The following is a 27515-nucleotide window of genomic DNA, read 5'->3' as shown; positions in this document are numbered from 1 at the left end:
ATCTCTAAAATAAATAAATAAATAAATAAACATATACATAAAAGAACAAGGCCAAGAGAATGCAGAACCCCTAAAATAGCTGTTCAACATCGGCACATTCATTTCAAGGATTACTCAACTGAGTGCTTTAGAATGTCATGTCAATGGTAGAAAAGAAGAACTGTACCAAACTTGCTATCTTCTGAAAACTTGCAAAACCTGAGCAGCTGGTCTGTTTAAAAGAGGAAGCCGTATTGTTTCCTACCTTACTAATGTCTCTGATCAGATGGTATCTTCATTTCGAGTGGTGAGACTTAGCTGTCACTGGATGCATAACGGACTTTGTTAAAGTAGCAGGTACCGCTTGTCTTCTTTCTGTTCTCATCTGGGCAAGAACTTATTAAATGGGATAGACGTTGTTTGTTTAGACCTGATTTCTGGGTAGACCGTCGGGTTTCTAAGAGCAAGGAGTTGGAGAGAGGGGTCTAGGCAGGTGCTCTTGGGTTGAGGAGGCAGAGGAGAGAGGCCCCCACCGTGATTTAGTAGGTAATGTGGGGCTAAAGTGGGAGAGTTTGTTGTGACATATGTCCATTTTCTTCTGCTTTTCTCCCATTTTCCCTTCTTTCTCCCACCCGTTACCACGACGTGCTTGCTACTCCCAGTCATCCCACCTTGGCCCTTTATACCTCTGTAGTTCAACATGCCCATGGCTGTGTGCCTGGTGTGTTCACTATGCTTTCATAAATTCCCAACTGTTGAGAACGTGAGAACCCCAGAAGGATTACACTTCATAGTTTTGTGGATATTGATGGATATTGACTTGTACGAAACAGTCAGTGTGTGTGTACATACATTTATATATTACATTTGTAAGTAATGTGTGTGTGTGTGTGTGTGTATTTTTTTTTAAGTGTTCATTGAAAATCCACTCTAAGGCTATGAGATGAACTCGTTAATCAACTGATTTGGTCTTTGCGTCTGGATTTACAAGGTTGACTATTTGTTTTCCTGGACCTGTAACTAGAGGACAGGGGTAGAAGTCCTTCCTAATCTTTTGGAAAACTTGGATTTATGGGGATGGAAGCTAACTGTTGTTTGACAATTGTCTCCAGGAAGGATGATGGGAAAATGGTGTCTTTGGTACGTGGAAGCGGTAGGTGCATTTGTCACTCTTTCCAGAAGGCTGTGAGGATGACATTAAGCCATGCAGACCGAGTTATTTTCCTGGGGGAAGAATTGTATGACTCAATAAGAAAAAAGCAGATGTACTCAGGGGAATGAAATGGGTAAAGGGCACAAACTGATAATTCACAGAAAAGGAAATACAAATGACTACTAATTACAGTTAAAAAATTTCTCGGTAATTAAATAAATATTAGTTACACAATAATGGCATCATTTTCACCCATATAATTGGCCAGTTTTTTTTTCTTTTCTGATTTCTTGGTGTTGATGGATGCTTGCTGAGACCCACACCAATATCTATGAGTGCCAAGAAAATATATACATTACTACATACTTTCTGGAAACAATACAGCAAAATGCATCAATAGACTTAGAAATATGATCATACGTAGAAATTGCACTTTGGGAAATCTACTTTAAGGAAATAATTTTAAAACCACAAAGATGTTCATTGCAGCATTATATATAAAAGTGTATATCTGGGACAACTTGGTCACACAAAAATAAGACAATGATTGTATAACCATGGATATCTATATAATATTTTGGAATCTTAACAAATTATACCTTTTAAAAAATATTTATTTATTTGAGAGAGAGAGTGAGAGAGAACAGGTAAGAGGGGTAGAGGAAGAGGGAGAGAGAATCTCAAGCAGACTCCACACTGAGCATGAAGCCTAGGACCCTGAGATCATGACCGGAACCTAAACCAAGAGTTAAAAGTCGGATGCCACCCAGGAGCTTCTACAGATTACAATTTCTTTCTTTTTTTTTTTTTTTAAGATTTTATTTATTTATTTGACAGACAGAAATCACAACTAGGCAGAGAGGCAGGCAGAGAGAGAAGGGGAAGCAGCTCCCCGTGGAGCAGAGAGCCCGATGTGGGGCTCGATCCCAGGACCCTGAGATCATGACCTGAGCCGAAGGCAGAGGCTTTAACCCACTGAGCCACCCAGGTGCCCCTACAGATTACATTTTCAAATAATTATTAACAACATGGAACAAGGTACAGAATATGCAACTGAAAATATCAGAACACGAAAACTGATATAGAAGTGTGATATCCATTCTAACAAACATGGTATCTAGAAAAGAGGCAGAGACAATGGTTCTTTCTCCATGACTCAGTGAACGTGGTCCAGTACCAGTACCAGTACCAGTAGCCGGGGAGCCGAGTCCTCTGTTTATGCTGAACACGCCCCCCCCAACCATGTTATTTTGATTACATAGTCATGCCTTCCCTATGAAAATACATTCCTCACAATCATCTCTTTCAACTAAATAACATGTCAGCCTGTATCCAATGAAAATTCAACCACATTTGAAACACCTAATGTTGAACTATAAGGAGTAAATCTAATCTTTTACCAAAAAATTGGTAAAAATATCCAAAACCATTTGGCAGGTAGATAAAACCAAGTCACTTAAAATGAACTGGCCACATTCCAAGAATGGAGTATAGCCTTAGCTCTAGTAACTAATGATAATGATTGGCGGTTGTGGAAGTCCACCGGCTGCCCTAAAATACAGTGTTGGGTTGGGTCTTCAGCTGGCAAGAAGACTGTATTTATTCACGATTTCAAGCTTGAGAGGTTCTTGTGTGTTTCCAGGGAGGGAGCTTCCTGGCTCGCCAAGCAGCCCATTCTGTTCCCACACAATCCTTGCCCATGTGGGACCGAATGCGGTGTCCTCCAATGCTGTCAGATTGCTGTGCTCTAGGGAGTCAACCTCCTCTTCTGCAGGAAAAGTTATCAGTCTATCTCAAAGGGACCTAAAAAATTGCCCCATTTAAATATTAATTAAATAAATTTAATGTAATTTTAAAAATAAGAGGGCTGCCTGGGTGGCCCAGTCAGTTGGGCATCTGCCTTTGGCTCAGCCCATGTTGGCTCTTTGCTCAGCGGGGAGCCTGCTTCTCCCTCTCCCTCTGCCTGCTGCTCTACCTGCTTGTGCTCGCTCTCTTTCTGTCAAATAAATACATTAGATCTTTAAAAAAAAAAAAGATTAGAAAATTTGGTCCAGATCAAAGAGATACAAATACAAGGCCAAAAAAAAAAAAAAAAAAGGAACTAAAATTAATCTGAGAGTTAGAAGACTTGTATTTTTCATACAAAACATTCCAAGTTCTGTCAATTATAGTTGCTGTTCTGATGTTTCTGGACCTTTATCATCCTAGCCTGTCTTATACTCCAGATGGATACTAGCTCCCTTAAAATGGGGTACCCGGAACAGAACATAATACTTCAAAAGTGTAGTCTGCACAGTAAAAAGCAGAATGAAAATTATTCTGGTCCATCCTTCTGTCCATTTCAGAAGTGTTTATTAAGCAGCTATTGTTGGGCATATTATACGGATATTAGTCACCAGTTCCACACTATCTGGTATGGTGACTACTTGCCACACGTGGCTACTTGAATTTAAACTCACTAAGTTTCAATAAAATGAAAAGTTCAGTTTCTCAACAGCACTAGCTGCATTTCAAATGTCCGACAGCCGCATGGTTAGTGGTGCCTTGCTGGGCAACACAGATGCAGAACGCTACCGTCACTGCCGAAAAGTTCTATTGGTTGGTGCTCTGCCAGGTAATTATTTTTTTTCTGACGACTCCAGTTTCTCTGTAAAACAAAGCAAAACAAAAAGGTGAAAGGGGAGGGAGGTCTGGCTTAACTGCATAGGTGGGAAGCAATTTGAGTAGATAGTTGGATAGATAATTGGATGGATAAATGAAGGGGCAGGGGGAGCTGGGTAGAGAAGTGGGTGGAGAATCTGGTAGGTAGATTTCTCTTGTTCTGGATGATCTACTAACACAGACTAACACTGAATTCGCTTGCTGTGTCACAGTGTTGACATTCTTTAGTCCACCCCTGAATTTCCCCTTTTCTCCTCACCTAAGCTTAAGGAGGTTGGAGGGTATGTAGCTCAGAGACAGAAACCGATTCATAAAATTTAGAAGAGACTTCATGTCACTTCGTCCAAGAGTGGGGGAGATTTAAGAATCACTGTGGTCTGGATCCCACCTCCAGAAATTCTGGTTTAACTGCTCAGATGTATAGCCTAGCATCGGGATTTCAAAAGCTCCCCCATGGTTTCCATGTGCAGCCTGGGCTGAAAACCACTGCTGGAGTCCAGCTTCTTCTCACCATGGAAATCCCCTTCTGCAATGTCCCTGCCAGGCAACCACCGAGCCTCTGCTTGGATACCTTCAGGCACAGTTTGCTTGGCCTCTCGCAAGGCATCCTTTCATTTTGGGTAATCCTGCTCAAGCTCTTTCTTAGGCAGTGTTTCAGTTTGCCTCTAGGAATGACCTCCTATGGGTTCTGGAGGGCACCACTGTGAATCTGATTCTGATTCTTATATACACCCTAGTATTCGCTCTCTTTCCTACCTGCAGTGTCTTTTCTCCTGGGTAGATGAATACCTCTGGCTTCTTCAACTCATCTTTATCGGGTGGGATTTCCTCTCCCCTATGTTTCAGTTGGTCAGTGTTCACATCAAATGTCTTGCCTGGGACCTAGCACAGTGCTCTGGATGTAGTCTCAGACCACTTGAAAATCCCATCACATGCTAACCTGTAATTCTAGTTGACCATAAAGTTAGTGTGTGATGGGGGGGGGGTTTAAATTTTTATCTATTTTTTGAAGATTTCTTTATTTTTTTTAGAGAGGGAGAGAGAGAAAGCACCAGTGGGAGGGGCAGAAGGAAAGGGAGAAAGAACCTCAAGCAGACTCTGCTCTCAGTATGGAGCCTGACGTGGAGCTCATGATACTGAAATCATGACCTGAGCAGAAACCAGGAGTCAGACGCTTACCCTACAATCCCACCTAGGGATCCCTGATTTTTTTTTAATCCCTGTTTTTTGAGAAAAAACTTCCTGTGTAAGATCATCAATGGCAGCATTATTTGAAATAGCAAAGAGTACCTGTTTGTAGGGGACTGGTTAAATAAACTGGTGTATCCACACAATGGATTCTTGACAGCAGTAACAAAGAATAAGAAAAACTTAAGTTGTGAAGTGGAAAAAGCAAGGTGCAGGATGATGAATGTAATGCTTTGTTTTTATGCAACCGACAGGGTAAGATTAGAAGATGCATTTATATTCTCTTACAGTTGCATATGGAAATGTTTCCCTCCCAGGCAAAGAGTGGGCAGGTTTGTGATCAGCCCAGTGTAAAAGATTGGGGGTTCCTACACTCAGATTGTTCATCTGTGAGCCAGTTCTGTTGTGTGCAGGGACTCCCCACTCTCCAGGCCACTCCACATGGCCCCTGTGCAACTTGGCAGCATGAATAACCAATGAGGACATCTAGCTGCACGCCTGCTGTATGTCCTTTGTCCTTATCTAATTGTCATGTGCCTTTCTCTGGTATCCGTGAAAAAGTGGCAGGCTTGCTTGTTAGCTTGCAGGTAAGGTAAGATCTTAGACCCTTCATAGCTGTTGATGCAGAAGAGATGTACAGAGATGAAGTAGGATGAGACTTCTTACTGTGTATCTTCTCACAGTATTATGTTTTGAACCATATGATTGTGTGTATTCCCTTTTCTATTATAAATAGTATGTAATTTGAAATAAAAATATTCCTCCTATAAAGAAAACAATTTCTTTCATACAAATATAGATTAAGTTAATCGAAGTGTTGTATGCAGATTATGGGAGGTGATCACTTCTCAGCATCCTAAGGTGGTCAGAATGAAGTGTCCAGTAGAACTCTCCCTGATTTTTGTTTGTCCTCAGTTTTCTGAGAATTCATCTATCTCTCTCTGTATCCCTATCTCTATCTCTCTGTCTACCTATCACCCACATTATCTTTGTGAAAGATAATGGGACCTCTGATAGCACTCCTTTGGACACATCAAAGAGTAAATGGATTAATATAATCCAGGGTTCCCATTAGGTTATTTAATTTGGTTGAGATCCAGACTTGTTTGTAGAAATTCAAACTCTTCATTTAGAGTAACTAAAGATTTTAATGAAGACTGAAATATCTGGTTAAAATAAATTATTGGATGCCAATCATTGTAGGTTTTCTAGAACCTTGGGTAATGGACTACTGACTAGATATTTGTGCAAAGATAAGCATCTCTGTTTAGGTAGAAGAGACACTTGCTCCTCTGAAGTCATATTATACTACATTGGACAAGAATCTAAGAAATTTTGGAAAGGCTTGAGAACTTGAAAGATAAAGGTCAATGGGTGGGGGGTGGGAGAAGAACTGACATATGCTTGCCTGGCTCTGTGTTCTAGATGTTCTCATATGTATTAGTTCATGTTATCCTCACACCACTTTTCTCTCCTTAACACCATCTTCACTTGGCTTCTGAGACCCCCACTCTTCTGATTTTTCTCCTATTGTCCACTCCTTCTGAGACTCTCTTGCTGTGTTCCTCTTGTTCCTCTGACCTCTGATTTTTTATATACCTGAGAATGCCATCCTTTACTATCTACACTCATTTCATGACTTCAAACACCATCTATATGACAACAACTGTCCACTTTAGATCTTTAACCAAGAGCTCTCCTCTGGAGCCATATATCCAACTACCTACTTGCTAGACGTCTCCGCTTGGATGACACACAGACATCTCAGACTTGACGTGCCCCAGGTTTCTTTACTGCAGCTGGTGGCAACTCCATCCTTTCAGTCATGCAGGTCAAGACTCTTGGAGCCTCTAAGCTTTGACCATTCCTCACTCACATCCAATCTGTTAACATATCCTTTGGTGCTACCTTCTGCATTTATGCTCAATCTGTCTACTTCTCACCTTTCTACTCTTACTACCATGTCCAATCCAGTGTCATGTCTTGCCTGGATTATCATGGCAACCTCTTTATTGGTCCCCTGTTACTAACTTTAATTCCATAGTCTGTCTCCACATGGCAGCCAGAAAAGTTTTTACAAAACATAAATTGGATCATGTCACAGCTTTAATGGAAACTCTCCATTGGTCCCCACCCCATTCAGAAAAAAGCCAAAATTCTTCAGGGGATGCACAGCTACACTGAACCCCTGCCCACCTCTCCCCTACATCTCTCTGAAACCTTCTCTAGATATACTCACCCCTCACTCCTCCTCTGGCCACACTGGGCTTCTTGCTCTTCTAAGAACATATCTAGATGCCTGCCATCTCAGGATATTTGTACTTGCTGTATCTGTGCCAAAGACTCTCATCCCTCAGATACCTGTACAACTCATTCCCTCACTTCTCCCAAGTTTTTCTCAAATGTCACCTCAGTGGGCTCCTTACTGACCCCTCCTTCGATTTAAAAGTGCCCACATCCAACTCTACCCTATCCCCTTTCTTTATCTCCTACTTCATCTCTCTCTGTAGCACTCATGACCATCTGAGACCCTGTCGTTTTTAGTTATTTATTCTCTGGGTCCTCAACTAGAAAATAAGTTCCATGGGGCACCTGGGTGGCTCAGCGGGTTGGGCTGCTGCCTTCGGCTCAGGTCATGGTCTCAGGGTCCTGGGATCGAGCCCCGCATCCGGCTCTCTGCTCAGTGGGGAGCCTGCTTCTTCCTCTCTCTCTGCCTGCCTCTCTGCCTACTTGTGATCTCTCTCTGTCAAATAAATAAATAAAATCTTAAAAAAAAATAAGTTCCATGAAGTCAGGAAGTTTGGTTTGTTCTGTTCCCTGATGGGGCCTGTGTCCCCTTGCCTGTCATAGGTGCTAATAAGTAATTGTTGAATGAATGGCTGAGGAACCCCATGAGGCAGTAACTCTTCTCATCACCATGTTGCACATGAGAATTCTGAGGCACAGAGTGGTTAAGTTCCTTGCTCTATGTCACATAGTCATTTCTTCAGACATAGTAATGAATCATTATCCCACACTGAGGAGGACGAAGGATACATAAGAAAGAAAATCTTATAGATTCTCTTAGCACCAGATACCAATGAAGTCAAAAGTGGGTCTTGGGCTGCCTGGGTGGCTCAGCCATTAAGCTCAGGTCATGATCCCACGGTCTTGGGATTGAGAACCCACATCGGGCTCCCTGCTCGGTGGGAAGCCTGCTTTTCCCTCTTCTACTCCCCTTGCTTGTGTTCCCTCTCTCTCTCTGTCAAATAAATAAATGAAATCTTTAAAAAAAAAAGTATCTAGGGTCTTGAGTACAAGACATGATCTTAACACCAGGTGGTTTTTGCAGGAATGATCACCACTGGGAATCACCTGTGGACAGGGCTCTTCCAGATGGGCAGGTAGAGTCAGGGTAGCAGGCTGTGACACCAAACCCGCAGGCAGTCACACCTGCTCTCCTCTCCATATTCTTTGGATGATTTATGAAGTTCACCTGAGAGGATGAACCCTTCAAAGAGACAAAGCACTTACACACACATATACACATGCACACACACATACAATGCAGATTAGTGACTTCACTGAACTGGGATATCATTCCCCATGTGGTCTTCTATCAGACATGCCTGGTTTTAACCAACCTCCCCTTACTGCCAAGGATCAGCACTCTTCATTAGTAGCATAATGGATTTCCACTTCAGTGAAGTTTTGTTATAAAATGGATCTTAAATTAGCAGTACCTTTTTCATCCATCTGACTAGAGCTTGTTGACATTTACTTCTAAAAGCATTCAGACAAGCCCAAGAAATATTGCAAGAGATCAGTTCAGAGTGTCTCTGGCTTTGACTGCCATAGACAGACCCCAGGCTCTAGCACTGATGCCAAGGCAGGGGGTGGGGGTAAGGCGAACTGTTGGAGGGGGGTCATGACTTCCATGTACAGTGCATGTCCACAGTGAGGAAGTGATGCTGAAACTGAGAAAGGTGTTCACTGCCACACTGAAGGTCCTCACCCAGTGGGTAGGAGCTGATGGGCAGGTGTGGCTATAGAGAGCCTAGGTTTTTTTGAGTCAAGTTTCTGGACTCAAGTCCCAACTTAACCATTTGCTCTCTCTGTGATCATAAGTTATTGAATTGCTCTGAGCTCAGTTTTTTTTTTTTTCCTGAGCTCAGTTTTGTTTCAGCAATAAGAATAATAAAAACATTTACCTCCCACAGCTGTCGTGATAAGTAATCATGTGAAATATGTTTCTAGGGAAGAACCTTAAACAGGTGTGACTCAAAAAAATGTTAATTCTTTCATCCCCTTGAAGACCACAAGTATTCAGAAAGCCTCCTATTTTAATTTTTTTCAGGTTTATGTCCAATGATTTTGTTTTAAATTGCCGTCCACTCTTGGAGAGCCTTACTGAAATTCTTAAGAGCTTTAATCAACATTAAACCATCTTAAGGACAATGAAAGCCTGTTAATTAGTCTGTGCTTTGAGGCCTTTGAAAGGCTGGGGCTGGGGGGAGGATCATGTCCCATTAAAATCAGGAACCACTGTTACTTAACATTGCTACGGAAATTCCAACCAAAGACACAAGTGAGAAAAAACAAAGGAGAATATGAACAAGGAGGTTATGATGTCAGCCCTATTTCACCGCTAATGTGATTATTTAAAAGTCCTAAAGGAATTATTTTTAAAAATCAGTAGGGGTGACCAGTTTAAAAAAAAAAATTTCCTTCCTACATACCAAGCATTGTTCAGAAAACTCATTAGAGAAAAAATATCTCATTTGCGTAACCTCAGAAAAAAAAACAAAACCAGATAGATAAAAACAATAAAAAATGTGTGAGACTGAGAACTAAAAGAACAATAAAAAATACATAAGTACACAGATCATGTTCCCAAATAATGATAACTTGATATTGTAAAGTTATCAATTCTCCCCAAATTTATTTATAAATGTAATACAATTCCACTCAAATTATATCTTTATAAGTAATTAACCAAATGATTCTAAGGTTATCTAATAGGACAGAAGGATCTAACAGATAAGACATATTTGGAAATGAATAATGAAAGAGCCGTATAATCAGACAATCCACATAAAAGACCTAATACATCCAAATAGTGAACAGAGTGTTTCTGGCACCAAAACAAGAGATTTAGAGGTGTGGAATGTAAAGGACACAAACAGAATCAGGAATACTAAATAATATATAACAAAGGTGATGTTTTTCACCCATTTATAGAGAAAAAAATGGAAATGTACTTCATGCCTTATATCAAACTGAATTAAAAAGGATTAGAGACTTATATGCATGAGATATTGAACCACAAAAATATCAAAATATATATATACATAAACATTCATGCAATCTTGGGATGTGAAGGTCCTTATTAAATGGAACCCCAAGGCAATGACAGTGTGGGCTTTAGGGCAAAAGGGCACAGGTTTGAATCTCATCTCTGCCATGCACAGAATAGCTTCAGGTGAGTGACCAAGACTTGCCAAGCCTCTGTTTGCTCATCTATAACGTGGGGATATATAAACCTACCTTGTGAAGTTGTGAGATCAAGCAAACATATGTAAAGCACCTGGCCTACGGAAGGCTCAGTTATCATTGACTCTTATCTCACATGGGTTATGTGTAAAGAAAATAAACTTCCAGAATGCAGAGGCCATTTTCTTCCCGCTATTTTGTCCCTTAGCAGGGGGTTGCTGACAATAAGAAAAAAAATGCATCAAGGCAGTTGGGGGAAATTGGAAGGGGAGGTGAACAATGAGGGACGATGGACTCTGAAAAACAATCTGAAGGGTTTGAAGAGGTGGGGGGGTGGGAGGTTGGGGGAACCAGGTGGTGGGTATTAGAGAGGGCACGGACTGCATGGAGCACTGGGTGTGGTACAAAAACAATGAATCACTGTTATGTTGAAAATAAATTTTAAAAAAAGATTAAAAAAAAAAAAAGGGAAGACCTGTGGGTATCATGGTGGGCATAGTTGCTTGGGAAAAGTGTTTCACAGCATGCATTTAAATAAATTCCAGTATGCTGAAAAAAAAAAAAAGAATTGGACCATATCATGCATTATTTGATCTAGGCTGGAAAATGAGTATTTCTTTCATTCAGAAGTACCGTGAGGGCTGGCACTCAAGACAAAGGGGTTGGGGTCACAGATCACTGGTTTTACATGGGATGGCTTTGGAGTTTAACAGGCCTCTCTGAGCTGACTCATTAGGAGAAGGTCCAGCTTGCATCTGGGAAGGTGTTCAAGGGTGCAGGGAAATGGTCTCCACTTCTTCAAAGGCAGAGAGGTGTGAATTACTGTAAACCCATTTTACTCAGGGACATCTAAACGCAGAGTCCAGTCACATAGGTTGAAGGCCTGGGGACAGCAAGAGAAGTACAGGCCCCATGGTTATCTTCCCACTTCAGCATCTGCCAAAAGCACAAAGATGCACAGAGTAGAAGGAAGAAAATGTGGGAGTCACAGTGTTATACCTGAGATAATCTGGAAGTATTCTGGGAGCCAGTGTCTACACAGCCTACACATCCATAAGCTTGTGCACACCAGGTCATCTGAAGGGTTTCTCAGTCTTCCATGGAAGCTGGCCAGTTCGGTCTCAAGACCTAAGAGAAATTTCTAAGAGAAATCTCCCCTCCCCCAGTCTGGTGGTTTCACGTTAATGCCACCCAAGATCGAGAACCAAACATTAAGATCTTTAAAACAAAATTCAAACGCTCTACCTAGTGTGGGAGTTCCACTTCAAGTCTCTTAGATCTCAAATTTGTGGTTTCAGGTTATGATGACTAAACCCTTCCTCTTGAAATTTGCCCACACTTTCAACCTAGTTACCTTTAGAAAATGTGTTTGCCATATCCCCAGCAGTGCCTACTGGAAGGTACTGCTTTTTATTACAGTTTAATCGCTAAGGGGATATAGAAAAATTCCACATCTTGCAACTTTAAACATGATCATCCACTTCCCTTCTACAACTATTTTCATTATTTACCCATTGCCATTTTTTTTTAAGAGAGGGAAAAAGTGGGGCAGGGGGAGAGGAAGAGAGAGAATCTTAAGCAGGTTCCACACCCAGCGTGGAGTTCAACACTGGGTTCAATCTCAGGATCCTCAAATCATGACCTGAGCTGAAACCAAGAATCTGACACTTAAGTTGAATGGACTGAGCCACTCAGGTGCCCCTTCAAAACTAGTTGTTTTTCTTTTCTTTTCTTTTTTTTTTTTGAAAGGTTTTATATATTTGAGAGAGAGTGAGAGAAGAGAGCAGGAGTGGCGAGGAGAGGTAGATGGAGAGAGAAGCAGACTCCCCACTGAGCAGAGATCCTGATGCAGGGCTCTATCCCAGGACCTTTAGATCATGACCTGAGCTGAAGCAGATGCTTAACTGACTGAACCATCCAGGCACCCCTCTAAAACTAGTTTTATTAATGGCTACATGATAATCTGTTGCAGTAAGTGGACTGTGATTTATCCAAAGTCTCCTTCACTGTCAAACACTTAAACTCTTTCCATTTCTTTATTTCTCTCCATCATGAAAATGAGGCCACAATGAACATCCTGGTTTGGTTTGGGGGACTTCTTCCCCTTAGGGTAAATTCCTCAGAGTAGAACCCCTGGGTCAAAGCCATGTGTATCTCATTGGTTCTTGTTCTGTGCAAGAGCTCCTAAACTTACTGAACCCAGTTATGTTGTATCCAGAATGCATAATTGCTCCAGGGTCACTCCAATCTCACCAGCACTGGGGGGGCATCATTTACTTTTTTTTTTTTTTTTTTGATGATTAAAATGACATTCCAAACTTCAATCTATTTTCTTTTTTTTTATTTTTATTTCTTTTCAGCATAACAGTATTCATTGTTTTTGCACCACACCCCGTGCTCCATGCAATCCGTGCCCTCTCTAATACCCACCACCTGATTCCCCCAACCTCCCACCCCCTGCCCCTTCAAAACCCTCAGACTGTTTTTTAGAGTCCATAGTCTCTCATGGTTAACCTCCCCTTCCAATTTCCCTCAACTCCCTTCTCCTCTCCATCTCCCCTTGTCCTCCATGCTATTTGTTATGCTCCACAAGTAAGTGAAACCATATGATAATTGACTCTCTCTGTTTGACTTATTTCACTCAGCATAATCTCTTCCTGTCCTGTCCATGTTGCTACAAAAGTTGGGTATTCATCCTTTCTGATGGAGGCATAATACTCCATAGAGTATATGGACCACATCTTCCTTATCCATTCATCCGTTGAAGGGCATCTTGGTTCTTTCCACAGTTTGGCGACTAAGGCCATTGCTGCTATAAACATTGGGGTACAGATGGCCTTTCTTTTCACTACATCTGTATCTTTGGGGTAAATACCCAGTAGTGCAATGGCAGGGTCATAGGAAGCTCTATTTTTAATTTCTTGAGGAATATCCACACTGTTTTTCAAAGTGGCTGTACCAACTTGCATTCCCATCAACAGTGTAAGAGGGTTCCCCTTTCTCCACATCCTCTCCAACACATGTTGTTTCCTGTCTTGCTAATTTTGGCCATTCTAACTGGTGTAAGGTGGTATCTCAATGTGGTTTTGATTTGAATCTCCTGATGGCTAGTGATGATGAACATTTTTTCATGTGTCTGATAGCCATTTGTATGTCTTCATTGGAGAAGTGTCTGTTCATATCTTCTGCCCATTTTTTTATATGATTGTCTGTTTTGTGTGTGTTGAGTTTCAGGAGTTCTTTATAGATCCTGGATATCAAATCAACCTTTTGTCTGTACTGTCATTTGCAAATATCTTCTCCCATTCCGTGGATTGCCTCTTTGTTTTGTTGACTGTTTCCTTTGCTGTGCAGAAGCTTTTGATCTTGATGAAGTCCCAAAAATTCATTTTCGCTTTTGTTTCCTTTGCCTTTGGAGACATATCTTGAAAGAAGTTGCTGTGGCTGATATCGAAGAGGTTACTGCCTATGTTCTCCTTTAGGATTCTGATGGATTCCTGTCTCACATTGAGGTCTTTTATCCATTTTTTTTTAATTTTTTTTAGATTATTTATTTATTTATTTATTTGACAGAGAGAGATCACAAGTAGATGGAGAGGCAGGCAGAGAGAGAGAGAGAGGGAAGCAGGCTTCCTGCTGAGCAGAGAGCCCGACGCGGACTCGATCCCAGGACGCTGAGATCATGACCTGAGCCGAAGGCAGCAGCTTAACCCACTGAGCCACCCAGGCGCCCCTCTTTTATCCATTTTGAGTTTATCTTTGTGTACGGTTAAGAGAATGGTCAAGTTTCATTCTTCTACATATAGCTGTCCAGTTTTCCCAGCACCATTTATTTATTTATTTGACAGAGAGATCACAAGTAGGCAGAGAGGCAGGCAGAGAGAGAGAGAGGGAAGCAGGCTCCCCACTGAGCAGAGAGCCCGATACAGGGCTCGATCCCAGGACCCCGGGATCATGACCTGAGCTGAAGGCAGAGGCTCAACCCACTGAGCCACCCAGGTACCCTTCAATCTATTTTCTAAAGAAGCTTCTCTAGGGGCACCTGAGCAGCTCAGTCAGTTAAGGGTCAGACTGGGTTTCAGCTCAGGTCATGATCTCTGGGTCACAGGATCAAACCCTGTGTTGGGCACCCTGTTCCACAGAGAGTTTGCTTCTCTCTCTCCCCCTCTGCCCCTTTTCTCTGCTCATTCTCTCTCACAAATAAATAAATAAAATCTTTAAAAAAAAAGAAGCATCTCTAATTCTAGTTGTTCATTTTCAATTCCACTTTACAACAGTCATTAAAATTTTAAATTGGTGAATGTAAATCTCTGCTTGTTTACATGGAGGGTATACATTACATTTTACACAGTAAAAATTAAAGATTTGGGGGGTAGGGGTAGGGGGCAGGAAGGAGGGCTCCTCTCCTTCTGACTCCAGGAATTGTGAGAGAAGAGTCAAATGTCACAGAAGGAAGCAGTCATGCTTACGGGTTCCTATCTTTCCCGTCCAGGTTTTGACCAGAATTGGGGGGTATGAAAGCCTGTTTGATAAATTGAGGGGGACCCTCTGAGAGGATATCTCTCTGCAAGTCACTTCCTTACCTTCATGGGTGGCCAGCATGGTTAACTGGTAGTCAGGCAGAAAAATAATTTAGTTTGTACCCTTGAGTGTCCCTTAGTTTGTACCTGGTGAGGATGTGGAGTCAAGGAGCAGTATGTCTGCCTAGGTTCCTGCCAATTCAGAAGATTCTCATCCTGGGCCAGCAGCCTAATGTTGTGGCAGGAACAGAAACAGTCCTCCATTCCAGCCAGAGCTGGAGAGGTTGCTATGCCTATGCCCAAGCATGATGGAGAATGAATGGATCATGAGGCCATTAGCTACAAAGCAGCAGATGCCAGCCAAAAGTTCGGGATTGGTATGGGATTGTCCTTCCTCAGCAGACACCAGCCGCATAAACAGGACCAACAGGAGACCAAGGCACCCTCTTCCCCCTCTGCCCGGGCTTGCCCCTCCCCCATATCTCCCCTGCCATCTTAGAAAGGACTAATGAGAAAAGATTAGAAACCCAAATAAATAAGCTGGCAACGTAAAGAGGATGAGCAAAACCATAATCACCCTTCAAATGAATGGTTCAGGCTAAGTTTACACCCCTTTGGACTAAACTCTGTGAATCCTCTTTCCAACTTCCCAGCGGAAATTTGGTAAGATCCAAATTGTTTTGGAGACTAAAGAAATTTCTTTGCATGCACAGCTGGGGTTGTCCTGTGAGTGATTTTAGTGAATCAGCTAAAGTCGTATGAACTCATTTTTTGGGTAAAACGTGTATACATATATGCATATCTGCATAGAGAAATGTTACTAGTAGTAGACTGCATGGGGGGAATTTGGGGTGGTTTTTACTTTTATGTTTTTTGCCTCTCTATTATTGGTGCTGTCTGTCTGCTTACTCTTATTGTAACATATTTCCAAAATGCAAAAAAAAAAAAAAGATTTTAAGAGCTTATTTCAAACCTCTTAACTATTTCACACTGAAATAGTCATTTTGATTTGGACTGAAAACCATTTCAGTTTTCATATCACTGAACCCACATAACTAGTAGTCAAGGACTTGGCTTCTGACGCCAGAGAACCTGCATGTTTCCCTGTTCATTGCACTCTAGAGCCCCTAAAAAGATTCTGTAATTTTCTCATGGTCATATTGAAAGTGACACATGAATTCAAGACATGATCATCAAGTTAAACAAAACCTTAGTGAGTTGTTTTTTTTTTTTTTTTTTTTTTTTTTTACTTTGACTTGTTTTTAGATCTGTCTCAGAGAAAACGAAAGATAATAGAAACAATTAAGTGGAGAGTATTATACTTTTGCTCTCTGGAGCAAGCAGTTCTGTTCTTTCTTTTTTTTTTTCTTTAGTGACTAAAGTTTAGAGAGGGACGCTCTCTGTGATTGTAACTATGTAACGGACAAAATAATGGGTGTTTTTTTTTTCTCAGCGACTGTGGATTATACCGTTAGTAATAAGAATGCTGATAAGATCATAGAAATCAGTTGATTTCAATCTTGTCTTCCACCACAAAAGCCTGGATGTGTTACTGATCAGTGGAATGTATTAGGATGGAGCCATTGAAATAGATCAGGTTCTATCCAAGAGACCTGACTTCCTTACTAATTTTATATGAAATGGCTTCTCGTCGCTTTTCTTTCAGTCCCACTTCCTACCAGTTTTAGTTTTGTTTTGTTTTTTTTTAATTTTATTTGATCCTGAACATAACTTCAAGTGGTATCAAGATCTGCATTTTGGGGATGAGTAAATGAGGCTCGAAGTTACGTTCTCGTCCAAGTCCTACAGCTGGGGAGAGGAATGGCTGGGAACAGCTCCTGCCCCTGTCCATTCTCACTTTGGCTACACAGGACCCTGACAGGTGCTGACCACGTGGGGGTGGGGAGGCGGTCCCAGTATTTTATTAAGAAGCAAAGATAGTGCCTTGCCTTTGGCTCCAATTATTGCATTTCTTACACTTACCTTGAAAAATGCCCACGGACAGATATTCATGTCTTCACACTTGTCCCTTCCTCAGAGGAAATCAGTAGAGCGTCTTCCAAGGAAACAGTGCAGGGACTCACTGCCCTCTGCGGAACACCTTCTTCTCCACTGAAGTCTGTAATCTTAAGAAAGGCAGCCACTGGACCTAGGGTTCCCAGTCTAAAAATTATCGAATCCGCTAAGAAATTCCATTGTCCTATTGGTCCCACTCAGTCCCTTTATGAAGGAGGAACTCCAAGGTGTTTGCTGTTGGCACAGAACTGGCTTGTCTCAGCATCATCAGGAGCAGGTAAAGGGCAGGAGCCTAGGTTACTGGTGTTTAGAACTGTAATTGTCATACTAGTTAGTAATAATTACAAGGATGAAGTCTTCAAAAGTTGAACTTAAAAACCACTGCACTAGAATCTAGTAAGAAAAGACTTGTTCATAGATATTGAAGACCTAGCCTGAACTTGTATATTTACTTGTTAGAGGATTTGGAGTAAATTACTAAATTTCTTGACGGTTCAATTTCCCCATCAGCTATGATGAACAGTGCCTTGTTAAGGGGCCACACAGAGGGGAAGTTATTTGTAATAATAACAATCACTATTATTATTATTAGCATTTAGTCTTTAAATAGGGAAGATGCTTTTGAAAGTCATATATAAACTATGAAACATAAAACTCAAAATGCCTGAAAAGATACAGCAATAATAACCAGTATAATATTATTGTTCTCATTCCCCAGCCTGCTTTTTTCCGGCTCTGTATTTCCTCCCTCCAATGCTTGCAGAAGTCAGCATACCCATTCTTCACCACCGTCCATCACATTTCTTTTTCTTTTCCCGTATGAATTACGCTGACTTTCAAAACTTAACATCTTTCGTTCCTGACACCTCGCTCCTCCCACTCTCCAACATACCTTTGAAATACGTGCTGAAGAAACTTTAAATGTCTAGGCTGTTTAATCACATGTAATTTGGTGGGCAAATGGGTAAATCAGTGGGTGTGGCTTACTAAGGGTTATCGTGCCTAATTGTGCGGTTGGTGTTTGTTGTTGTTGAACTATCTATCACAGGAATAAAATAATGGAGACCCTCACGGCCGTGATGAAGAGCATGGATGCGTCTGTTGAGACCACAGTGTTCGACTATGAGGATTCAGTGCCATGTGAAAAAGTCAACATCAGGGAGCTGGGAGCCCAGTTCTTGCCCCCGCTGTACTCCCTGGTGTTCGTGGTTGGTCTGCTGGGCAATGTGGTGGTGGTGGTCATCCTCACAAAATATAAGAGGCTCCGGATTATGACCAACATCTTCCTGCTCAATTTGGCCATTTCTGACTTGCTCTTTCTAGTCTCTCTGGTATTCTGGATTCACTATGTTATGTGGAACAAGTGGGTTTTTGGTCCCTTCATGTGTAAACTCCTCTCTGGGCTTTATTACATGGGCTTATATAGTGAGATCTTTTTCATCATCCTGCTGACCATAGACCGGTACCTGGCCATCGTCCACGCCGTGTTTGCCCTACGAGCCCGGACTGTCACTTTCGGTGTCATCGCGAGTGTTCTAACCTGGGGCCTGGCAGGGCTAGCAACCGTCCCTGAATTTATCTTCCATGAGTCCCAAAAGGAGGCCTCCCAACATGTCTGCATGCCTCTTTACCCAAAAAACCAAGAAGATAGATGGAAGCGTTTCCATGCCCTGAGAATGAATATCTTGGGTCTTGCTCTGCCTCTGCTCATCATGGTTGTCTGCTACTCTGGAATTATTAAAACACTGCTGAGATGCCCCGGCAAGAAAAAGTACAAGGCCATCCGGCTCATTTTTGTCATCATGGTGGTCTTTTTCATTTTCTGGACACCCTACAACCTGGCCCTCCTCCTCTCTGCTTTTCAAACAATCTTCTTTGAGACAAACTGTGAGCAGAGCAAACAGCTGGACGTGGCCATGCAGGTGACAGAGGTGATCGCCTACACGCACTGCTGCGTCAACCCTGTCATCTATGCCTTCGTCGGGGAGCGGTTCCGGAAGCATCTCTGCCACTTCTTCCGCAGGCACGTGGTCACCTACCTGGGAAAATACATCCCGTTCCTTCCCAGCGAGAAGTCAGACAGAGCCAGCTTCTCTGTATCCCCATCAACAGGGGAGCAGGAATTCTCATTTGTATTTTAAGACAGATGCAGAAAATGACCTAATGTGCTGGACCCAAGGAGCAGAAGCATTATGTCGATCACATTGACCTCAACACTGGCCCTTAAACTTCCAGCTCAATGCTGAAACTCTTTAAGACATTAAAATATATACACAATGGGGTCAGTATATATGCGTGGCCCAGGCATTACCAGGGGTTGCTGGCCAGTCCGTTCACTTACTGTCTACCACAAGAGGTAGAGCTTTGCTTGGTTCTCTGAAGAGTTATATACATTGTAATGCCCCCGAGTGTTAGAGAGTTACAACATTCGGCTACCTACAGGTAAATCCTTTTAAATTTAAACCTTAACTTCAGCCAGCTATTGCATAAATGAAACATATTTCACAAAATACAATGTATCAATCACAATCCTTTTAACATGACTAGCTCTCCCCTTGCTTGATGAAAAGGCTTTTTTCTTTTCATTTTTTTAGTGTATATGTACTCTCAAGCAGCATAATGGCATGCCATCCTTGTTCCGAGTATTTTTTTTTAAGGATTTTATTTTTAAATAATTTCCATACCCAACATGGGGCTTGAACTCACAACCCAGAGATCAAGAGTTGCATGCTGTGCCGACTGAGCCAGCCAGGTGCCCCCCCACTTTCAAGTGCGTTTATTAGTAAATGGATTTCCTGTTTATACCAAATGACCAGATTTCTTATGAGCAACTCAGTAGAAGAAAAGCAATTTGATATTTTCAGTAGAGAGAATAAAGACCTTGCTCGCTGAGACTTCTTGGAGTCCTGAAATGTGCAGACACTGTCCTCTTAAACACCAGGCTTACCATTCATTCAACAACTGTGTACCAGGTGATACAGACAGGATGCACCAACATTGCTCTAAGTCAAGTGAAGGATGCAAAAAGTGTGTAAGATAAACACAGTCCTTGCCCTGTAAAACATCTGCTAGGGGGTGTGAAACAGAAGCAAATAACTCCAGAACAAAAAGAAACATCCTCAGTGCTCTCCCTGGGCCAGGAAGGGAGAGACCATTTTTAGTTGGAATCTGAGGGAGGAAGACTTCATTGAAGAAGTGGCTTTTGAGTAGGTCTTTGGAAATAGGGCAGGATTTGGAAAGGGAGAGGATTCGGGAAAGACACTGAAGCCAGTGGGATGCCCAGTACAAAGGTGAGGGGGGAGATCATGAACATGGATGGACAGGAGGGTGGGATGGCAGGTTGGGATGGGCCACGGATTTCAGGCAAGCATCTTGGGCTTTTTTGGGAAGACAAAGGGAGCTACTGAAGGGTTTAGAGCAGGGGATGAGAATAATCACATTAGGAGTGATTATTAGAAGGAAGGAAGTTAGGAAGATAAATCCGGTAACACAGGATGAAGTAGAGACCCCAGAACCATGCAGGGAGTTGGTTAGAAGAGAAGGGCACATATGAGGCAAGGAGAGATCAGTGGGTATAAGAGAGGTGCCAGAAGAACTTAGAGAGGAATTCAGCCCAGAGACAGCAGTGAAGAAAGGTCAAAGCCCCAGGAGTGATATAAAATTCACTGGAAAAAAAAGCAAAGACAAAACAGCATGTATCCTATGTTAAAAAAAAAAGGGGGGGTGGATAAACAGATTATTCGCTGTGTTTTGGGTGCATTCCCCATCCCTTAAAAAAATAGTAAGGAAACAGCAAAGTTTGGTTATCTTTAGGGAGGGATGAGGATGGAGAATAGAAGTGTGACTTTTTTCTGCCTTGTGCCTTTTGGCTTTTGAACTATGGGAACATGTTAGCAATTAAAAACATAAACAAAACTTTAGAATCATATATTTAAAAAAAAAAAAAAAAAGCTAGGCTACTTTTCTGATGTGGTATCCATTCTACCAGCCAAAAGGGCTTTGGAAACTCTGAAGTACCTTTTGTCTTTTTTGTGGTTCAGCCAGAATGTAAATAAAGCAATCATCTGAAGACTTAACTATACATCACTGTGTTTCTCTTGTCTGGTGAAGTAGTGTCTGTGCTTAGGTGGGCACAAGTGCAGGATATAGATACTTGGTCATATATCCAGGTCCCCGAAACCTTTAGGAACGTTGGGACCCTCATAGAATGGCACATAACCAAATCACAGATTCAGTATCCTCCGTTTGGCCCTCTGGCCCCATGCTGTCCAATAGAACTAACTACAGGGATAGAAATTTTGGGGGGGGCACCTGGGTGGCTTAGTCATTAAGCGTCTGCCTTTGGCTCAGATCATGATCCCAGGGTCCTGGGATCAAGCCCTGCATAGGGCTCCCTGCTCTCAGTGGGAAGCCTGCTTCTCCCTCTCCCCACTCCCCCTGTCTGTGTTCTCTCTCTCACTGTGTCTCTCTCTGCAAGTAAATAAATAAAATACTAAAGAAGAAGAAGAAGAAGAAGAAGAAGAAGAAGAAGAAGAAGAAGAAGAAGAAGAAGAAGAAGAAGAAGAAGAAGGAGAAGAAAAAGAGAAATGTTCTATACCTGTGTTGTCCAGTAGGATCACCTACTAACCACATATAGCCCTTGAAATGTGGCCCCTGTGACTGAGGAACTGGATTTCTTTTTTTTTTTTTTAAATTTTTTTTTAAATTTTTTTCAGCATAACAGTATTCATTATTTTTGCACCAACCCAGTGCTCCATGCAATCCATGCCCTCCACAATACCCACCACCTGGTGCCCCCAACCTCCCACCCCCCCACCCCTTCAAAATTCTCAGATCGTTTTTCAGAGTCCATAGTCTCTCATGGTTCACCTCCCCTTCCAATTTCCCTCAACTCCCTTCTCCTCTCCATCTCCCCTTGTCCTCCATGCTATTGTTATGCTCCACAAATAAGTGAAACCATATGATAATTGACTCTCTCTGCTTGACTTATTTCACTCAGCATAATCTCTTCCAGTCCCGTCCATGTTGCTACAAAACTTGGGTATTCATCCTTTCTTTTTTCTTTTTTTCTTTTTTTTTTTCAGCTTTATAAACATATATTTTTATCCCCAGGGGTACAGGTCTGCGAATCGCCAGGTTTACACACTTCACAGCACTCACCATAGCACATACCCTCCCCAATATCCATAACCCCACCCCCCCTCCCAACCCCCTCCCCCCATCAACCCTCAGTTTGTTTTGTGAGATTAAGAGTCACTTATGGTTTGTCTCCCTCCCAATCCCATCTTGTTTCATTTACTCTTCTCCTACCCCCTCGACCCCCCATGTTGCATCTCCTCTCCCTCATATCAGGGAGATCATATGATAGTTGTCTTTCTCCGATTGACTTATTTCGCTAAGCATGATACCCTCTAGTTCCATCCACGTCATCGCAAATGGCAAGATTTCATTTCTTTTTGATGGCTGCATAGTATTCCATTGTGTATATATACCACATCTTCTTTATCCATTCGTCTGTAGATGGACATCTAGGTTCTTTCCATAGTTTGGCTATTGTAGACATTGCTGCTATAAACATTCGGGTGCACGTGCCCCTTCGGATCACTACGTTTGTATCTTTAGGGTAAATACCCAGCAGTGCAATTGCAGGGTCATAGGGTGGTTCTATTTTCAACATTTTGAGGAACCTCCATGCTGTTTTCCAGAGTGGTTGCACCAGCTTGCATTCCCACCAACAGTGTAGGAGGGTTCCCCTTTCTCCGCATCCTCGCCAGCATCTGTCATTTCCTGACTTGTTAATTTTAGCCATTCTGACTGGTGTGAGGTGATATCTCATTGTGGTTTTGATTTGTATTTCCCTGATGCCGAGTGATATGGAGCACTTTTCATGTGTCTGTTGGCCATCTGGATGTCTTCTTTGCAGAAATGTCTGTTCATGTCCTCTGCCCATTCTTGATTGGATTATTTGTTCTTTGGGTGTTGAGTTTGCTAAGTTCTTTATAGATTTTGGACACTAGCCCTTTATCTGATATGTCATTTGCAAATATCTTCTCCCATTCTGTCAGTTGTCTTTTGGTTTTGTTCACTGTTTCCTTTGCTGTGCAAAAAGCTTTTGATCTTGATAAAATCCCAAAAGTTCATTTTTGCCCTTGCTTCCCTTGCCTTTGGTGATGTTCCTAGGAAGATGTTGCTGCGGCTGAGGTTGAAGAGGTTGCTGCCTGTGTTCTCCTCGAGGATTTTGATGGATTCCTTTCTCACATTGAGATCCTTCATCCATTTTGAGTCTATTTTCGGGTGTGGTGTAAGGAAATGATCCAATTTCATTTTTCTGCATGTGGCTGTCCAATTTTCCCAACACCATTTATTGAAGAGGCTGTCTTTTTTCCATTGGACATTCTTTCCTGCTTTGTCGAAGAGTTGACCATAGAGTTGAGGGTCTATTTCTGGGCTCTCTATTCTGTTCCATTGATCTATGTGTCTGTTTTTGTGCTAGTACCATGCTGTCTTGATGATGACAGCTTTGTAATAGAGCTTGAAGTCCGGAATTGTGATGCCACCAACTTTGGCTTTCTTTTTCAATATTCCTTTGGCTATTCGAGGTCTTTTCTGGTTCCATATAAATTTTAGGATTATTTGTTCCATTTCTTTGAAAAAAATGGATGGTACTTTGATAGGAATTGCATTAAATGTGTAGATTGCTTTAGGTAGCATAGACATTTTCACAATATTTATTCTTCCAATCCAGGAGCATGGAACATTTTTCCATTTCTTTGTGTCTTCCTCAGTTGCTTTCATGAGTACTTTATAGTTTTCTGTGTATAGATTCTTAGTCTCTTTGGTTAGGTTTATTCCTAGGTATCTTATAGTTTTGGGTGCAATTGTAAATGGGATGGACTCCTTAATTTCTCTTTCTTCTGTCTTGTTGTTGGTGTAGAGAAATGCAACTGATTTCTGTGCATTGATTTTATATCCTGACACTTTACTGAATTCCTGTACAAGTTCTAGCAGTTTGGGAGTGGAGTCTTTTGGGTTTTCCACATAGAGTATCATATCATCTGCAAAGAGTGATAGTTTGACTTCTTCTTTGCCGATTTGGATGCCTTTAATTTCCTTTTGTTGTCTGATTGCTGAGGCTAGGACTTCTAGTACTATGTTGAATAGCAGTGGTGATAACGGACATCCCTGCCGTGTTCCTGACCTTAGCGGAAAAGCTTTCAGTTTTTCTCCATTGAGAATGATATTTGCGGTGGGTTTTTTCATAGATGGCTTTGATAATATTGAGGTATGTGCCGTCTATCCCTACACTTTGAAGAGTTTTGATCAGGAAGGGATGCTGTACTTTGTCAAATGCTTTTTCAGCATCTATGGAGAGTATCATATGGTTCTTGTTCTTTCTTTTATTAATGTGTTGTATCACATTGATTGATTTGCGGATGTTGAACCAACCTTGCAGCCCTGGAATAAATCCCACTTGGTCGTGGTGAATAATCCTTTTAATGTACTGTTGAATCCTATTGGCTAGTATTTTGGCGAGAATTTTTGCATCTGTGTTCATCAAGGATATTGGTCTGTAGTTCTCTTTTTTGTTGGGATCCTTGTCTGGTTTTTGGGATCAAGGTGATGCTGGCCTCATAAAATGAGTTTGGAAGTTTTCCTTCTATTGCTATTTTTTGGAACAGTTTCAGGAGAATAGGAATTAGTTCTTCTTTAAATGTTTGGTAGAATTCCCCTGGGAAGCCATCTGGCCCTGGGCTTTTGTTTGTTTGGAGATTTTTGATGACTGTTTCAATCTCCTTACTGGTTATGGGTCTGTTGAGGCTTTCTATTCTTCCTGGTTCAGTTGTGGTAGTTTATATGTCTCTAGGAATGCATTCCATTTCTTCCAGATTGTCAAATTTGTTGGCGTAGAGTTGCTCATAGTATGTTCTTATAATTGTCTGTATTTCTTTGGTGTTCGTTGTGATCTCTCCTCTTTCATTCATGATTTTATTTATTTGGGTCCTTTCTCTTTTCTTTTTGATAAGTCTGGCCAGGGGTTTATCAATCTTATTAATTCTTTCAAAGAACCAGCTCCTAGTTTCGTTGATTTGTTCTATTGTTTTTTTGGTTTCTATTTCATTGATTTCTGCTCTGATCTTTATGATTTCTCTTCTCCTGCTGGGTTTAGGGTTTCTTTCTTGTTCTCTCTCCAGCTCCTTTAGGTGTAGGGTTAGGTTGTGTACCTGAGACCTTTCTTGTTTCTTGAGAAAGGCTTGTACCGCTATATATTTTCCTCTCAGGACTGCCTTTGTTGTGTCCCACAGATTCTGAGCCGTTGTGTTTTCATTATCATTTGTTTCCATAAATTTTTTCAATTCTTCTTTAATTTCCTGGTTGACCCATTCATTCTTTAGAAGGATGCTGTTTAGTCTCCATGTATTTTGGTTCTTTCCAAATTTCCTCTTGTTATTGAGTTCTAGCTTTAGAGCATTGTGGTCTGAAAATATGCAGGGAATGATCCCAATCTTTTGATACCGGTTGAGACTTGATTTAGGACCAAGAATGTGATCTATTCTGGAGAATGTTCCATGTGCACTACAGAAGAATGTGTATTCTGTTGCTTTGGGATGAAATGTTCTGAATATATCTGTGATGTCCATCTGGTCCAGTGTGTCATTTAAGGCCTTGGTTTCCTTGTTGATCTTTTGCTTGGATGATCTGTCCATTTCAGTGAGGGGAGTGTTAAAATCCCCTACTATTATTGTATTATTGTCGATGTGTTTCTTTGATTTTATTATTAATTGGTTTATATAGTTGGCTGCTCCCACATTAGGGGCATAGATATTTAAAATTGTTAGATCTTCTTGTTGGACAGTTCCTTTGAGTATGATATAGTGTCCTTCCTCATCTCTTATTATAGTGTTTGGCTTAAAATCTAATTGATCTGATATAAGGATTGCCACTCCTGCTTTCTTCTGATGTCCATTAGCATGGTAAATTCTTTTTCACCCCCTCACTTTAAACCTGGAGGTGTCTTCGGGTTTAAGATGAGTTTCTTGTAGGCAACATATAGATGGGTTTTGTTTTTTGATCCATTCTGATACCCTGTGTCTTTTGATTGGGGCATTTAGCCCATTAACATTCAGGGTAAGTATTGAGAGATAGGAATTTAGTGCCATTGTATTGCCTGTAAGGTGACTGTTATTGTATATTGTCTCTGTTTCTTTCTGATCTACTACTTTTAGGGTCTCTCTTTGCTTAGAGGACCCCTTTCAATATTTCCTGTAGAGCTGGTTTGGTATTTGCAAATTCTTTCAGTTTTTGTTTGTCCTGGAAGCTTTTAATCTCTCCTTCTATTTTCAATGATAGCCTAGCTGGATATAGTATTCTTGGCTGCATGTTTTTTCTCGTTTAGTACTCTGAATATATCATGCCAGCCTTTCTGGCCTGCCAGGTCTCTGTGGATAAGTCTGCTGCCAATCTAATATTTTTACCATGTACGTTACAGACTTCTTTTCCCGGGCTGCTTTTAGGATCTTTTCTTTGTCACTAAGACTTGTAAATTTTACTATTAGGTGACGGGGTGGGGACCTATTCTTATTGATTTTGAGGGGGGTTCTCTGAACCTCCTGAATTTTGATGCTTGTTCCCTTTGCCATATTGGGGAAATTCTCTCCAATAATTCTCTCCAATATACCTTCTGCTCCCCTCTCTGTTTCCTCTTCTTCTGGAATCCCAATTATTCTAATGTTGTTTCGTCTTATGGTGTCACTTATCTCTCGAATTCTCCCCTCGTGGTCCAGTAGCTGTTTGTCCCTCTTTTGCTCAGCTTCTTTATTCTCTGTCATTTGGTCTTCTATATCACTAATTCTTTCTTCTGCCTCATTTATCCTAGCAGTGAGAGCCTCCATTTTTGATTGCACCTCATTAATAGCTTTTTTGATTTCAACTTGGTTAGATTTTAGTTCTTTTATTTCTCCAGAAAGGGCTTTTATATCTCCCGAGAGGGTTGCTTTAATATCTTCCATGCCTTTTTCAAGCCCGGCTAGAACCTTGAGAATCGTCATTCTGAACTCTATATCTGACATATTACCAATGTCTGTATTGATTAAGTCCCTAGCCTTTGGTACTGCCTCTTGTTCTTTTTTTTGTTGTGAATTTTTCCGCCTTGTCATTTTGTCCAGATAAGAGTTTATGAAGGAGCAAGTAAAATACTAAAAGGGTGGCAACAACCCCAGGAAAATATGCTTGCAGAAAGTGGTTGATTTTCTGTTTCTGGAATTGCTGTTCTTCTTCTCTTCAATCTCCCGTTGGATTTGTAGGTGTTTGCAATCTTTAGATAAGCTCTTTAGCTGATCTCCCGCTACCCGAAGTAGTCTCAGCCTGCTACTTCTCCGCCATCTTGACTCCTCCCCCCAGGAACTGGATTTCTAATTTGTATTCAATTTAATTGAAATAACCACAGGTGGCTTGTAGTGGTTACATGGGGTCAACGGTGCAGCACTGACCTCGGCCGCCTTGCCCCTTTGCATCTGTTCTACCTACAC

The 27515-nt window shown here is 41.4% G+C and overlaps 1 protein-coding gene across 1 annotated transcript; it reads left to right on the top strand.

The window, feature by feature from the left end:
- Positions 1-223: 223 nt before the first annotated feature.
- CCR3 (C-C motif chemokine receptor 3) lies at positions 224-21065 on the top strand. Its single transcript, XM_047695810.1, has 2 exons — positions 224-336; positions 18038-21065. Exon 2 carries the CDS (start codon positions 18048-18050, stop codon positions 19128-19130), a length of 1083 nt encoding a protein of 360 aa, XP_047551766.1. The 5' UTR covers positions 224-336; positions 18038-18047; the 3' UTR covers positions 19131-21065.
- Positions 21066-27515: the final 6450 nt, after the last annotated feature.

This window comes from Lutra lutra, chromosome 1 (assembly GCF_902655055.1).
Source record: "Lutra lutra chromosome 1, mLutLut1.2, whole genome shotgun sequence".
Lineage (NCBI taxonomy): Eukaryota > Metazoa > Chordata > Mammalia > Carnivora > Mustelidae > Lutra > Lutra lutra.
Note: the sequence above shows the minus strand (reverse complement) of the source record. Positions and strands in the feature narration are given on the sequence as shown.